This window comes from Rhinolophus hipposideros (genome assembly GCF_964194185.1).
Source record: "Rhinolophus hipposideros genome assembly, chromosome: 4".
Taxonomy (NCBI): Eukaryota; Metazoa; Chordata; class Mammalia; order Chiroptera; family Rhinolophidae; genus Rhinolophus; species Rhinolophus hipposideros.
This window is the reverse complement of record NC_138050.1, coordinates 51299517-51316312: the sequence shown is the minus strand read 5'-3', so window position 1 is coordinate 51316312 and position 16796 is coordinate 51299517. Positions and strand designations below refer to the sequence as shown.

Sequence of the window (16796 nt, the reverse complement as noted above, 5' to 3'; positions counted from 1 at the left end):
ATATTTATTTTAGCAAGATCTACAGGTGATTTGTCTGTCTGGTACTGTGGGGAAGCGCTGACCCAGGACACACTGTGGGAAACACTACATCACACCATGGACACCTGTGTCCCGTTTGAACTCACCCTGATTGGGTCGGCAGCAAGGGGTTAAAGTGATTGGCCCAAGGTCACCTGCTGTTGGCTGGGCCGGACCCAGCAATCCCCTTGTTTGGGAGGCAGGGGGAACATGGCTGCTCAGCCAGCAAGTTCTCATTTCCGCCTCCCCAGTTGCTACAGAGGATCCCACCTGTGTCCCACTTGCAGCATCTCACTGCCGCCCTAGACACTCCTCCCACCATGGAACAGATGGGTGGGCTGGGCAATCTCCCGGCCTCTTCTCACTCGGGCAGTCCTTGTTTTGGAAACCCTTCATTTTCTCCCCTCTTTATAACCAACTCCCTACTCATTTCCTTGGCATCCTTTCCCAAACATTTGCTGAGCACCTACTGTGTATAGAACAGACAGGGAAGCCTGTCATGAAGCTGACGTTCTGTTGGCACCCCTCGGTATACCCCAGATGTGCCCCAGGTGTGCCCCAGGTATGTCCCTGACCTCTTCATTCCCCTCTCCTGCCTCTCTCTGTGTGGGGCACTGGGTGTAGATCGGAGGTCTCCTGGTTCCCCATCCTAATTTCACTTGAACACTTCTCTTGTCATTTTGATTTTTGGGACACACCCCAGGCAAGGGAAGCAAACTGACGTGGAGCTGACCCTCAGCAGATGTTGGGGTTCGCTTAGGTCCTCAGAGCCAGCAGAGTGACATGGGAACACAGCTGCTCTCAGTATCGGGTCAGGACGAATGTCAGCCCTCACATGCTGATCAGTCCCCCGATTGAGTGCTCTCCTCGGCACACACCCTAGGAAACTGTTCACTGTGGTTTTTCTCTCTCTCTAAATTCCTGTTATCAGCAGGTTTTCTTTTTCACTTATTATTTTTCTTTAAAATAAAAAAAACTATACTGGGGAAAACAACCAGCCATCTTTATAAATTAATGTTTTTCCTGGGGCCCCGCCTCTCCCTTCAGTTGGGCCTCAAGTCCCATCACGGAAACAAACAGGAGGTCTGCCTGATTGCCGAGGCCAGAGGGCGGGACAGAGCAGCTCAGAATGACCCTGAAGCTCCGGGGCTTCAGTAAAGTGCCCCTGGGTGTCTTGGGGTCTGTCAAGACAGAGATGGTTTCAGGAGAAGCATCCAGGCAGGCTGGCCATCTAATCCTTCTGGGAGCGGCTTAGGGGATTGTCTTTATCTGGCACCTGCTTGCCACCCTGAGTGTGTCCTCCATAACCCCAGGCTGGGATTTCGCCTGAGCTGTGTCAGCTGGGCTCCCTGGGGGCTCCTGGCATGTCCCCCAGTCATCCTTGTACCGGCCAGGACGCCTCCTGTCCCTACAGCCAGGAACGGGCACAGGCCAAGGGCAGCGAGCGGCTCAGGCCCGCTCTGCACGCGGGTGCTGAGGGCCAGCCCATGGCCCCTGGTGCCTGAGCAGAGAGAGGCGGGCGCCAGGATGGATTTCGGGTCCTTGGAGACAGTGGTGGCCAACTCTGCCTTCATCTCTGCCCGGGGTAGCTTCGATGGGAGCAGTGCCCCTTCCTCCCGGGACAAGAAGTACCTGGCCAAGCTCAAGCTGCCCCCGCTCTCCAAGTGTGAGGCCCTCCGGGACAGCCTGGACCTGGAGTTCCAGAGTATATGCTCGGCGCAGCCCATCGGCAAGCGGCTCTTCCAACAGTTCCTGAAGGCCAATGAGAGGCACGTGCCTGCCCTGGAGCTCTGGAAGGACATTGAAGATTACAACATGGCTGACGATGACCTCCGGCCACAGAAGGCCCGGGCCATCCTGGCTGAGTACCTGGACCCCCAGGCCAAGCTCTTCTGCAGCTTCCTGAATGAAGGGATGGTGGTGAAGGTCCGGGAGGGACCTGTGGCAAGCGGGGACGGGATTTTTCAGCCTCTCCTGCAGGCCACCCTGGCGCACCTGAGCCAGACCCCATTCCAAGAGTACCTGGGCACCCTGTACTTCCAGAGGTTCCTGCAGTGGAAATGGCTGGAGGCCCAGCCCATGGGGGAAGACTGGTTCTTGGACTTCAGGGTCCTGGGGAAAGGTGGCTTTGGGGAGGTGTCGGCCTGCCAGATGAAGGCAACTGGCAAGATGTATGCATGTAAAAAGCTCAACAAGAAGAGGCTGAAGAAAAGGAAGGGGTACCAGGTGGGCAGCACCGCCGTTCCCAGTGGAGGGCACGCTCTTAGACTGGCGGATGGGTGGGTCAGTGGGCTGGGCGGGTCCTCAGCCGCCTTGTCCAGCTTTACATTGCACCCCTCCGCTGGCTGGCTCGCTCACCTTGCCTCTCCTGTCAGGAGCCATCAGCTGGTTTCTAGTCCGTCTGCATCTTCTTGTCCGGAGTCATCCCTACCTGTGCCCAGCAGCCGAGCCGAGCAGTTGGCATAGAGCGGAGCGGCAGGAGGAGGCAGTGTGTGGTCCTCCTAGCCTGTGACTCAGCTCATTCAGCTTCTCTTAGCCACCAGCTTCACACTGCACACAAACGGAGTTTGCTGACGTCCCTCCTTGGAGAGCTTTTGTCTTTGTTAGTGTGGATTATGCTCCACATTCTGTCATCCTTCTTGGGTTTTCACCAACACCATGAAATACAGTAGCAGTGTTGTGGGAGGCTATTAGGAGATTGTTCTCCAATTCTTTACTCTGACTTTATGCAACTTACCCAAGCCCCTGTCTTTTGCTGTGACGGAGAACACACAGGCAATCGAGCCAGGACGAGTAGTGCAGGTCCTTTATGTGAGGCTGAGTCTGTCTGTGAGGCTGGGTGCAGGCTGTTCCCCAAGTGCAGCTATTTTCCAGGGAGGAGGAGTGAATGGAGGCACAGGCAGGTTGCTCTGAGAGGGGCCGCCCTCTTTACCTGGGGTCAGACCCCATTAGGTAGGATCAGCAAAAGCTGCTTAATGTCTTAGGAACTCATCTCCCAGCCCCACGGTCCATCCTCATGGTTCTTTGTTCCTTTCCTGCTGCACAGTGCACTGTCAGGGGCAAGCACACCTTTTTTGATAAACAGTAGCCACCACAGAGCAGCCCCTCCCTAGGGGGTTCCTTGAGGGTGCTCTTCCCGTGGGACTTGGGGAGAAGCAGTTATCTCTCACAGCTATCTGTCTGTAATTTTAATCCAACAGTTAGAGTACTGCAGTTTCTTCACTCCTGAGTCCAGGACCCTCCTTGAACTTAATACAAAGTAAAATCAACCTAACATCTAAAGGGGCCTCCTCCAATACCAAGAAGTCCCCCTACAGAAAGAGATTCTGCTTTCTTTATCTAAACACAATTTTTAAAAACATGTTAAATGGACATCAAGAGGTTTTAAAATAAGGAGAAAAGGAACAGAGATGTGGGGTGGTTTGGGATCTCGGCTGTCTTCTGTTGTCCGGAGGAAAGGAAAGGGCTAGAACTGCAACAGGACAAGCTGCTTAGAGGTAAGGAAGGACTGCAAGGAAGGTCAGAACCGAACAGCCAGGGGGCGTGCTGGAACCCTCACCTGGCATTAGTAAGACTGGTTGGCTGAAGCCCCCCTTGCTGGAAGCGTCAGGGAACCAGAAATCCTCTATACGTGATGAATTTGCATGTCCAATTTTGTCTCTGAAATGTGTGAGTGAGGCGTGTTTATAAGTTATTTGCAATTACTTTGTGCAAACTACTTTTAAAATATATTTGCAAATCCATTTCTATTTTATTGAGATATTTTCTGGTTTGCGGAACTTGGTCTTTTATGACGATGTCACTTCCCTGTCTAAACCTGGGTACTTTATTATTTTTATTTTTTATTAATTTCAGGTGTGCAAAACAATGTACTAGTTAGACATTTATCATTTATACCCCTCTCAAAGTGATAACCCCCCACCCCCCATCCACTATCCCTCTGACATCTCATACAGTCGTCACATTTCCACTGTCTCTATTCCTAATGCCGTACTCCGCTTCTTGTGACTATAAATATGTATATATATATTATATTATAGTTGACATTTATTATTAGTCAGCTTCAGCTTCTGGTGTGCAGCCCAGTGATCATTTTCAACATCTTTCTTTTCAGGGTGCTATGGTAGAGAAGAAGATTCTAGCAAAAGTACACAGCAGGTTTATAGTCTCTCTGGCCTATGCATTTGAAACCAAAACTGACCTCTGTCTGGTGATGACCATCATGAATGGAGGTGACTTAAGGTAAACAGGGTTTCTCTCTTCCATGTGGGAGCTGGGCCTGGGAGGGCTTGAATGGCTGAGTTTAGAGAACGGATCTCTGGGGCCCAGCGGGGCTGCTTCCCACGTGCAGAGCACAAGGTGACATTTGACGTGCCCCCATCAAAATCCTCCCCTCTTTGTCTCCTGGTTGCTGATACTTGAAGCGATGTATCCTCAGTCCCATGTGAAAAGTAGGCTCTTGTAGACCATGGGTTTGTGTGGATGGTGGGAAATGTTAAGTGGGGTGGGCAGCAGCAGCATGTGGTGCTAGGTGGACGGGTGAATAGAGGGGTGGGTGGGGCCTCATGGGGGTTGAGGGTCTTACATTAAGAGGGGTGCAGATGAAGACAAACTTCATCAACCCCCCGCTCTTGGGGATGATGGCACTCCTGGAAACATGATGTGGCTAATTTTGGGAACCATGGCTTTGCCATCATTCGGCAGAGAACGAGGGGGTGTCAGTGATGTGTGGTGCCTGAATTTGACAGGGATCTGAGGGCCTGGCCCTGGGCTCCTGGGCAAAATCAGATCACTGGTTCTCAGATGGGAAAAGACCCACTTGCTAGCTGGGCAAACTGACCGCTCTTGCCTTAGTGCGCTGGTTCGTAAAATAGGGATAAAGACTAATACTGGTGTTCAACGATTGTTGTAGAGAGAGGTGGAGGTTAATACCTGTGAGACACTTAGAAGAGTGTCACAGCTACTTATAAAGGGGGGGGCGCATTGCTGTTAGTGTTATTTGCTAGGCCTTGCACTCCTATTCTCTCATCTAGTTTCATTTCCACTGAACTCTGCCAGGTAAGTTTGTTGGCCCCATTTTCCAGTTGAGGATTCTGAGGCGTTGACTAAGTAACCCAAGTAAGGTCACACAGAAGAGGAGCAAAAGTCCCTAGGAAGCACAAATAACATGGCTTAGAGTAGAAATGATCATAATACTATACTGCACTACATTATCCTATATTATACTATATTCTAGTACATAGTATTACACTAGACTATACTAAAATGCAGTATGCTGTGCTGTTCTACACTACGTTATATTATGCTATACAATACTGCACTGTAACACTATACTACCTTATACTGTACTATGTCATACTACACTATAGTGCATTATACTCTACTAAAATATCGTACTGTAATATCCTACAGCTACACTACACTACACTATACTAAAATATAAATGCAATATAAAAGCCTTTTATGTTGTTATTTCGACTGTCTCGTGCTCAGGCTGATTTAAGTGTTCTCTCTCTTTTTTTTTCTTTAAGTTTTCTGGTCTGCCTGTTCTCTCCCTGGTTGCTAACTAGTTTAATGTATTTCCTTTTATGTGTTCTGTTTGGCCCCTCGGTAAAGTGTGATAGTGGAAAACATGACAAGGGACGGTTATAGGAGAGGAGGGAGACGCTGCTGCAGGTCCTGCAAGGAGTCTGGTGTTCGGGTTGGGTGACGTTTACACGTTTACATGGCTCTGTATGAACTACTTATATTTGCGGTCACTCGAGCTGCTCATGTAGACTTCCTCCTCCTTTCCCCGTCCCTACGCGTTCAGTTGGCCATGGTGAAATGGCTTTGGGGCCCATCTCTTGGCCTCTGCAGGCCAGGGCTGGGGAGGCAGGAGAGAGGAGTGCACTTTGCTGCCCCGTTTCTCCCCTGTAACACTTGTGGGGAAGGGTCTGTGAGGGCGCAGGCACCAGTTTCCAGGGGGTCTCGGCACTGCCACAGACTCTTCATGACGGACACTGAGGCCCCCAAAAGACCAGACGCTTTGCTGACACATGCAGGATTGTGAGGCCCTAACTGTTTCCCTGAGATTTTCCTGCCATCAAAATTGTGGTCACACTCCTGTAGTTGTGCCAGAAAAGCACAGTCCTCCGCATAGTCTGCCTCCAGGTACCACATCTACAATGTGAATGAGGAGAACCCGGGCTTCCGGGAGCCACGCGCCGTCTTCTACACGGCCCAGATCATCTGCGGCCTGGAGCATCTGCACCAGAGAGCCATCGTCTACCGAGACCTCAAGCCTGAGAACGTGCTCCTGGATGATGAAGGTGAGGTGGCCTCCCCTCCCCGGTCCCCCTCCCAGCCTCCCCAGCCTGTTTACCTCTGTGGCCCCACGGGTCCTCTGTCGGGGAATGGGCTGGTTTTGATAAATGCTCCTCAGAGCTTTGAGCGGTACCAAGACTCATCTTAAGTTTGTTTATTGTTCATGCAGCCATTTTGCAACAGAATGGTACTATCTCCAGATGGAGATTTTGCATGGACTTTGATGAAATTTGGTGCATAATGAGGCACCTGGGGCTACAGGGAGTTAACCCACGATGTACGTAGTGTCGGGAACTGTGGGCACACAGTTAATGTTTTATGGCCAAATCCTCCCTCTGTCACTCTTTTCTTGCTGCCTTCTCTGTGAAGTCACCCTCAGTCCTGTACTCTGCACAGGGAGCAGAGGTCCCCGGTGCGGAGGACTCAGGCCCCCCTCCCGGAGTGTGCATGTGTGTGCATGTGAGTGAGTGTACGAATGTGCATGTGCACGTGTCTGCACGTGTGCGTGAGCGTTTGCGTGTGTGTGCATGCACACGTGCATGTGTGAGAGCAGGTGTGTTTATGTGCGCATGTGTGTGCACATGTGTGCGTGCATGCATGAGCGTGTGCATTTGTGTGTGTGTGCAGAGGCTGGCTTTTGGCTCCTGTGCACTCTGGGAACACCAGGCACCTTTGTTCCCTGCAGCCACATGTGACCTCAGCCCGTGTTTGCTTTTCAGGCAATATCAGAATTTCTGACCTTGGGCTGGCCGTGGAGCTGAAGGAAGGGCAGACCAAGACGAAAGGTTATGCAGGGACCCCAGGTAAAGGCCTGAGAGCAAGGGTGGGGAAGCCTATTCCAGGGGGTGAGGCGAGGCCTTGGGAGTCCTGGGGGTCACTGAGGCCTGGGGTGCATGGCAGGGTGAGGGCAGGGGTTTCACAGGGAAGCGGCTCCCTCAACCCTCAGAATGAAAAACCAGGGGTACTGGCTAGGGTGCCTGCAGCATGAGCTTGCACCCACTGCAGGCACAACCCCTCCCAGCTAAAAAAAAAAAAAAATCACTGTTGGTTTTGTCATGCTGCGGCCTCTGTGATGAAAGCTTCCTTCAATGGCTTTCTTGTTTTGTGTCAGAGAATCTTCCCAATCCTTGGACTTTGGCTCTTTGGGGGTTTGCAACTGTCGACACAGTGAGTTTGTCCTCATCTGTGTCTTTATTTAGGTAAAGGTTCTATCTTGAATTTTCTGGATCCTCAGCCAAAATCTATGAAGTTCCACTCTCAGGCATGAGTGTGTGAGCAGAAACACCACTCACATATTTCAGGGTGATTCAGATCGTTAGGAGAAAGCTGGGAGTACTCCAAGGCTAGGATTTGAAATAATTTGACCTCAAGGATATCGCCGACCTTGTTTGAATCGAGTGTGAGGGCCCTGACGGCCACCAGAGGGCCCCATAGCTCTTGCTGTGGCCACTGAGCTGCTGCTTTACTCTGAACAGAAGGGGACACAGCTTTCCAGGCAGGGAGTTCTCATGCATCTCACTACAGGTGCAAGAGGATGTTGCCTTGAGCATTTAAGGTCAGGTGCAGGGCGTGACCCTCAAAGAACTGCAGCAGATGCTGAAGTTAGGGTGTAAGTTGGAAGGCTGGGGCATACAGTAAAGCCACGAGGAATGCGTTCCTGACTCTCCTTCCTCTGTCTCCTCTGCACCCTCCCAGCCAAAGGCCCCAGCCTCTGAGCCTTTGCAATTGACTCTAAACAGGGGACTCACTTTGGCTGATGCTGTGCCAGCCCAGTAGGATGTGCAGAGGAGCTATACGGCGGCGAGCTCTCTCTCCCCAATGTTTCCAGCCAGGAGGGGGAGATGAGTCATATGCGTAAGAATTATTAGCTAAACTGAGGTAGTATTCATTCATTCATTCACACAACAAATATTTGTCAGTACTTACTTTGCTCCAGGCACTACATAGGACCCAGAGGATACAAAAAGATGCATCATTTAGTACTGAGTTGGGTGGAACAGACTGAGTTATTTGCCAAAGGAGATGATCACATCCCTGTGGTCTGATTGGTCTATCTCTTGGACCCTGATTTAATCTAGAAATTGTGGTCAGTTGAATACGCCTTTTTCATAGTCTGCACAGTCTGGATAATAATGTAATTCTCTGAAAAGTAAAACTTACAAAGGTGCATTCAGGAGATTCTGTGGAAATTAACTCCGATAACCTCTTTGGGGAGTAATGATTCTGTGGTCACATCAGTTTGGCTGATGTTTCCAAGCACATCTCCCTCTTGGAAACTTACCACGAGCACAGGTATATTGAAGGACCAGGAAAGACTGAAAATAAATGGACACAATTAACTTTTGCTTACCTCAAAATGTCTAAAGTCATCTGAGCACAGAAGCCACCCTCATGACCAGCCCATAACACCCACTCCTGGTTCCAGGGGAGTGAACCATGAGCCCCAGAAACTGGCCCATTTACCCTTCCTACATCTCGGGCTGGCCTTTGCATGGTGGTAGTTAGGGAGTGGAGGCCCAAAGCGTGTTGACCTTCAGGGCGTGGAGCTTAGCACGTGATTCCAACTCCCCAAATGTGGCATATACCTGGCATAGGAGCAGATGAGGCATCTGACATGCTCCTGGAAGTTAGAATCATCCAGACACAGACTTCTGACAAGCTTTTACTTGCTTTGTTGAACAAAGCATCTTCTATCAGAGACAGAGGCATAAAGCACATGGCTAGGAACACATGAGTCAGGCAGCACAGTACTTAGGCACATGGACCCAATAATTGGCTGCACATGTGGACTGTGCAACATGATCTATCCCTGTGACCTTGGAGAAGTCACCTATACTTCCTCATCCATAAAAAAGGTCATAATTTCCCCACTGGGGCAATATTGGAAGTGAGAAAGCAATGGAAAATTGTCTTAAAAGTAAGAGGGAAAATGATTTCCCACTTAAAATTTTATACCCAGCCAAACCATCAGTTAAATATTAGGGTCCAATAAAGGCATATTCAAATACAAAAGTCTTCAAGAACTTACTTCCTCAGGAAACTTCTTGACCAAAATAAGGCAGTTAACCAAAAAGTGGAGTATCTGGGATGGAGAACACAGAAAGAGGCAAAGGATTTCAGGATGACAGGGAGATTCCAGACTGCTGGTTGCAAACCAGAATCCAGATTAGAGCAGGTAAGAAGGTTCTAGGAGATTTCTTATGAGGATGAAATTGATAAAATATTTAATATATCAGAATATGACAGGGACTAGAGAATTGTCAGATAATTTAGGGTCAGATTGGTAATAAGAACACAGATAACTAAGCAAATAAAAGAAAAGATAAAGGGGGTTTAGGTTTTGGTTCAGTGGGGAATAGTATGAATTGAGTGCTGACCAGCCTGATGATATACCAGGAGAAGGAAGAGGGAGAAGCACATGCATTGTGATGGAGAGAAGAGAAACAAATCCTCAACTTCCAGAATGGGGAGTCAAGAGAAGAGACCCCATGGGAACTGGAAAATCAGCTTTATAAGCATGGATTTAGAGGTATAGATATTAATTCCAAAATAACCAGCTAAAACAGTTCTGGGATGAGGATGAGGTGGAGGAGGAGGAGAGGTCAGGGTAATATTATTTTTAGAAACAGGCCTTGTAGAATTAGCTAATTCTTAATGTGCCTGAATAATTTGATAAAGATGAAAGCTAAGTTATAGAAACACGATTAGGTGATTAGTAGTGGGTTTAACTACCATTTCAAAGGATGATGCAGTGGCCAGGGGGTCAGATGCCTGGGTTTGAATCCTACTCTGTTACCTATTATCTATGTTATTGTGAGCAAGTTAGTTCTCTAATAATAGGGAAAAGTAATGGCACTTCTCAGTGTTATGAGGATTAAATGTACTTTTGCCTGGCACACAGCAAGCGTGGAATTGGGCTCAGCTAGAATAAGTGCTATTGAAGGATGTTGACACGTGCACCAAGTCGGTCAAGAATAAGACCTCCTTGAGGGCCAAGAGCCTGGCCTTGGTGGGCACCCCTGAGCTTCAGCCTGAAGTGTGGCCCCTCAGACAATACCCTCCCTCTTTGGAAAGTCTTGGCTTAAATCTATCATTCTGTGTCCTTTCCGGAAGTATCTTGTAGTGCCTGTCTCTACAACCCTCATGACCACACACACCCATGATTCCACAGGTCATGCTTGTGCCTGAGAGGCAAGCAAGGACCACCACTCTGTCTGCCATCGTGTGCCAAAGGGGAGATGAGGCTTCACACCGTGTGTAGAGATCAGTGGTTGTCAACCAGGGGCAATTTTGCCCCCGGGGGACACTCAACAATGTCTGGAGATATTTTTGGTTGTCACCCTGGGGCATGCTAACTAGGAGGTGGAAGCCAGGGAAGATGCTCGGCACCTACAGTGCATAGGGCAGCCTCACCACAGAGCATTTCCTGCCTCAAATGTCGTAGCATGAGAACCTTGCACAGTGTGCCCATGGGAGAATCAGTTCTGCAACTACCAGGGTAGGATAAGTGCTGACCGCCACGCGGCTGCATTCTGGATGTGCACTGTGCTCTTGCCCGGCAGGTTTCATGGCCCCTGAGCTCTTGCGGGGTGAGGAGTACAACTTTTCCGTGGATTACTTTGCCTTGGGGGTTACGCTGTATGAGATGGTCGCAGCCAGAGGACCCTTCCGAGCCCGGGGAGAGAAGGTAGGAGGTGGCTCCGCTGGTGTCCCTGCAGTTGTCCTGGGGTTGACCTCTTTATTGGGGGAGTATTATGGGAGCAGGTGTCCCTACAGCTGACCTGGTGAGGACCCTCCCTTGTAGAGGAGCTGTTCAAATCTTAAGCACTAGGCTTCTTGTTGTAGGTCCTTTCTGGGCTGAGGAGAGGGGACATGGTGACTTCATCTCATATAGCTCCTAACACCAAGGAGCATTTCAGGACAAGACGTGCCTGGGCCTTTTCAAACCCACTGCCACGAGCAGTGTTCAGTACCACTCTCCCTGCGCCACCGAGCTGCCCTGGCCCTTTTGACAGCCTTCATGTTCTTCACTGCAGACAAACACTAAGCACCCTCTTCCGCGATGCTAAGAAGCCACAGGCCCCATACCAGGTACAGCACAGCAGCTTTTCTGCATGCTTTGGAGCGAAGTGGACATTGCATGCTCTGTGCTGACCCCTGGCCTCTCTTGCTCCTTGTTTCTCTCCTATGTGGTCTGCCCCAGGCATCTCTGTAAACAGGGAATGAGGAGGCTGGATGAGAAAGGAGGCACCTCCAGGGGCCTGGTGTGAATGGCAGTCGTTAGATGTGGCACCTCTCGTGCCCACACTCACTTCCCCTGCCTTTTATGAAGTTCATGCCCATCGCTTTCTTCTGCCTGGACCGCCTCGTGTGTCTCCCCCACTTCTGCCTCCTAAGACAGTTTGGGAACAAACTAAGTGTCCAATTTCTAGGAGCACAAGTCCCCACATGGCTAACACACCGAGACACCCTGTATCTCTGCAGTTCCACCTGAATTCTGGTAACCAATTCTCTCTCCTAACTTCCAAAAGCTCAGAAGAGCAAAATAAGACAAAATGTTATGAGATCCACATGAAGGTGGCCGGTCTCAGCCCATGATAGAAGCTTCCAGCTCCCACCTCAGAGCTCTTGCTGATCCGACAGCCCAACCAGAATCCCTGTTTTCTGTGTGTCAATGAGCATGATGAGCTTTTATGAGATGTGCATAGTGAACCAACCGTGGACCATTTATAGTGACAGGAAAGAAGGAACCTAAATACACCCACAGCATGAATGGGTCCCAAATCTATTACACTGAATGAAAGAAGCCAGACATAAAAGAGTAACTCTGGATGATTCCATTTCTAGGAAATTTTAGGAAAGACATATCTAATTTTTCACGAGAGGAAATGGGTGAGTGTTTGCCTGAGATGGGGTGGAAATGGGCTGCAATGGGGAAAGGGTACTTTTGGGGCAGTGGTGATGGGGGTCCCTGGAGATTGATCAAAACCCTTCCCTGGGGTCACCGAACATGGAGCTTTGTGGTGTGTAGATTATACTCCATAAAGCTGGTTCGAAATAGGAATCCATAGACACAACCTCAGGTTTCAATCCAGTTAGAAGCCCTACCTGCACGGGTCTCTAAAGTTGACTTTTTAGTTCTTGTTATTCTTTTTTTTCCCACTAGGTAAGGAACGGTTATGTAACATGCCAAGACATCAACCAGCATTCCCTAAACGACAGTGCACCCCAATATTGACAGGCACATTTAGAGTTTCGCTCCTTTGACTTGAAATATTGAGCCCTTTAACTGCTGCTATGTGGGGAAGGGGAGCGCACTCAGGTGTTACCGTCACTTCTGCCCCAGTATAAGGGAGGGGCAGGCTTCTTCTTGTGAGAAGCACCAGCCCAGCTAAGACACCAGCAGGGGCTAACCGAACTCCTGCCAGCTCTGGTGATGGTGGTGAGTTTGGCAGGGGTTTAACATGATGTGCGTCTCACTGTGCAGGTGGAGAACAAAGAGCTCAAGCAGAGGATCCTCTCGGAGGCGGTCAAGTACCCAGACAAGTTCAGCCAGGCCAGCAAGGACTTCTGTGAGGTGCTGCTGGAGAAGGACCCAGAGAAGCGCCTGGGGTTCAGAGATGGGACTTGTGATGGGCTCCGTGCTAACCCCCTTTTTAAAGACATTAACTGGAGACAGCTCGAGGCTGGTACTGTCCGAAGTCTTTGGATCTGGGGGTATCGGGGGGTGGGTCTGTTAGGCGACTCTTGCTTGCTTGTCCCATCTCATTGGTGTTGTCTATGCTTAGCTCATGTCAGTAGAACAGGAACTCCTGCTCTACTGTTCCGTATCCCGTTCCATATCCTGGAACAGCCAGGATATGTAAACATGTGCCTAGATGGCAGGAGCCCCGGGGTGACAGTGAGTAGTAGATGCCCCAATAAGAGAAATTACTTTTGCAAGGAAGGGTCAGAGCAGAGGCAGCTCCCAGCTGATCTGAAGGTGGGCTCCACCACAGAGAGTTTTCAAGACCAGCTCAGCATCAGGTGGGGTCAGGCAGCTCTGAGAGATCAGAACCAGGAGAAGCTGGAGTCAGGAAGTTAGTCCTGAGGTCACTGCAATGGTCTGGCAGCCCAAGGTCCAAAAGCAGAGATGGGGGACAGGTTGAGAGGCAAGAGGAAGGAGGGTCGGTCTCGGTTGGGGTCCTGGGTGACCGAAGTTCTGTTTGTGGTAACCGGATAATTGCAGCTCCTGAGCAGGTGAGAGAGATAAGCTGGCTTTGGGAAGAAGATGCAGAGTTCAGGTCTGAGCATGTTGGGTTCTAGGTGTCTGATCTGCAGATGGCAATGCCCCGGGAGGCTGGCATGAGGGTGCAGGGCCGGGGGTCTGCAGAGAGGGTGTGTGCGGCCGTGTGAGGGGCGGAGACTGGGTAGGGTGAGAACACACTGTCCTTCACGGTGGGACTCTGTGGGGGACGCCCAGGACCCTCTGGATGTGCTGTTTGCTTGTGGCCAGGACACCCCAGGAAGGGCAGCAGTGAGCTGGAGGCCCTGCTTATTGAGCTGCGTGGATTGCTGGCAGGTGCCTGTGTCACGCCCTGTGTTTTCTGTCTTCTGACAGGAATGCTGATACCTCCCTTCATCCCAGACTCCAGAACTGTTTATGCAAAGAACATCCAGGACGTAGGGGCCTTTTCCACAGTCAAAGGTGTGGTCTTTGACAAAGCGGATACAGAATTCTTCCAGGAATTTGCCACAGGCAACTGCTCCCTCCCCTGGCAGGAGGAGATGATTGAGACAGGCGTCTTTGGGGAGCTGAACCAATGGCGTGCTGATGGGCAGATGCCTGCAGACATGCAAGGGGTCACCATGGAGAAGGCCACTCCCTCGTCCAAGTCAGGAATGTGTCTGATTTCCTAGATGTGAAAGAAAAAGGATCTCCGTCTGCTGCCCGCTGGGACGAGCACACCTTTGTGTGTCGGTCAAGTCCGACCATGTCACAGGCAGCTCTTTGGGGTCATGCCACTGCTGTGGCTGAGATGCTCAAAGCACGGTCAGGAGATAGGAGGCCAGAGCCACCAGACATCCCAGCCCTGGGGTCAGGAGCCCCAGCTTGTAAATAGTCCACTTCTTTTGCCCTATTTCACTCAAAAAAAATACACCAATGGTTCCCAGACAGAATGCACCAACCGTGCATCTCTCCAGGCTCTTGTGTGGATAAACAAGCTGGTGGCAGTGCTGGGCAGCTGGGGCAAATGGCTGCTCAGATGAAAGGATGTTCAGTTTGAGTTTCCTGGCACCTTAACGCAACTTCCTAGAGCCCCATCCTTGCGGGTGGCCTTCTCTTGGTTGGTCCGGGGGTTGGCAAACCAATGCCCTTGGGCTCCAGGGCACCACCAGAGAGGCCTGGGCTGTGGACCCTGGACTGGACCCCCTTCATGCCTGGATCCAGCCCTCATGCCTCCTGGCCACTGCCAGGGTCCAGAACCTGGCAACACCCATCTTCTCTCCCTCCACCTCAGGAGAGGAGTGGATTTTGTCCATTGACAGCTTTGGAGAGTTGCTGGCCAAAACCGGGACCCAACTACCTCCTATTTTGTCTAGAGCCTCTATAGACAAGATAAGCTGCCCCTTAAGCAATTGTGTGTGATCTAGGCTATTGTTAGGTGTCGACTCTAGTTTTGTGGAGACATATCAAGTGTGTTCTTTAGAGTTACCTTTTGCAGTGAAGGACTTTAACCTTAAAGCACCCTTGGATTGGTGAAATAAACCCTTTCAGAACAATCCTTCTTTCCTGTCTCTGTGTGTGAATCTGTAAAGATAGAATGCTCTGGAAGGGCCTTGGAGGGGCACGCAGTGCTTTTTGATCTGTGATCCGAAACTGCAACCTATACCTCACTCTGGGCAGGCCCAAGATAAGGGACCCAGCAGCAGAGGACACTGAGCTGTTGGCAGGACAAATCACTCCCCTCCCCTAAGTCTGGCTTTGTTTTCAGAATGGTACACGTTGATTAGCTAATGGCTATAAATTTCATTTCACTACCTTCTGGTGCAAGAAAGACCTATTTCTGATGTTTCTAAAGCCATTTATTCTTCTCTAGGTCCCTATGGCCCCGAAGGATGACTTAAGCAGCCTCCGCTGTGCAGCTGGAGGCCTGGCCCTCACCCCTAAGACCACCTGATCATCACATGCCTGTCCAGGGCCCGTGGTGCCTGAAGGTAGAGGTCCTTCTGGTCACACCAGATTCACCAGCTAGGACTTCTCTGCCTTTATCTTATGGTTGGATGGCCAGGTAAAACACAGGACATGTGTTTATATTTGGCTTTCAGATAAATAACAAATAATGTTTTTGGTTTATGTCTCAAATATTGCATAGGACATACACTAAAAAAATTATCCATTGTTCTTTGGTTAGATCTGTCATGCCTGTGACTGAACCTATGAATGAGGAGTTATTCCATTGAACTCACAGGTCCGTTGGGATGTAATCACAGAAGTGACTTGTTACTTCAGCCGTCTCTCGGAGTTTGTTCAGGCTCTGACTTTTCCCACCCCTGATAAAACTCAAGTCAGCTCCACGTATTCACACACAGGCAATTGAAAGTCTTGTTGTCACTTTATTTTTTAAAACTTTTAAAACATGAAATTTCACCTAGAGAAAACAAATCATGGGTGTTCAGCCAATGACTGCACTGTGATACCCGGGGACTTCTCTGCTGGTGCAAGGCCCAGGACACTGCTGTCACCCCACCAGCCCCGTGCCCCCACCCCACCACTCCCCTACCCAGAGGTTACCATGCATCTACCTGCAGCCTTTCTAAGTAACAGTGGGCTCAAGCACTAACTTAGATGCCCCATCCGTCCACGTGATAATAGGGACACCAGTTACTTCAAACATTTTTCCCAGCTGGGCTGGAGGGATGTTCCCGCCCTTTCTGCTGAGCTCTCCTGCCCTCCCCAGTCAAGCTCAGCTTCCAGCTTCTGGAGGTGAGGCTGGGGAGGGAGAAAGGTGGACAGGGTAGTTCTGAACTGCTGGGCAGGTGCTTACAGCTACTCTTCATTGTGGGGCTTCTTCATGGGTCTTTAGGGACCTCCACCGTGGGTGTCGCTCAGGTACACACTGCCTGGGAATAGGGATATAGGCCAGTCCTCCCTGCAGCTCTCTCCCCCTGCTCACCTGGGTCCAGGGGACCCGCTCTTCTGTCCGGGCTACCAGGCTGCCTGGTGCAACAGCTACGCTCGTCGCTCTGCTCTGGCACTGCTGGCCTGTCTGGGCTTTGTGCTCACCCACAAGGCACATTGTGCGAGTCCTCTGCAGAGAAGCCTTAGTCTCTGACCCCTTTTATTCTCCACACCCTGAGCCGGCCAAGGGGGCTTCAGAAACCAGGCTCAAAATCTCTACAGGGTGGCTGGCCTCAGGCACTTGGGCATCTGATTTTGGTCGTTAACATGCCCTGGCTAAAAGTCCAACCAGAAACATTCCCCCTTTTAC

The 16796-nt window shown here is 50.4% G+C and overlaps 1 protein-coding gene across 1 annotated transcript; it reads left to right on the top strand.

Annotated features, from left to right (window-relative positions):
* Nucleotides 1–1545: 1545 nt before the first annotated feature.
* Nucleotides 1546–15093, top strand: GRK1 (G protein-coupled receptor kinase 1; the record flags this gene model as incomplete). Its single annotated transcript, XM_081047201.1, has 7 exons — nt 1546–2244; nt 4133–4260; nt 6172–6329; nt 7044–7127; nt 10887–11011; nt 12812–13013; nt 13925–15093. 7 exons carry the CDS (start codon nt 1546–1548, stop codon nt 14221–14223), a joined length of 1695 nt encoding a protein of 564 aa, XP_080903327.1. The 3' UTR covers nt 14224–15093.
* Between the last annotated feature and the right edge of the window lie 1703 nt (nt 15094–16796).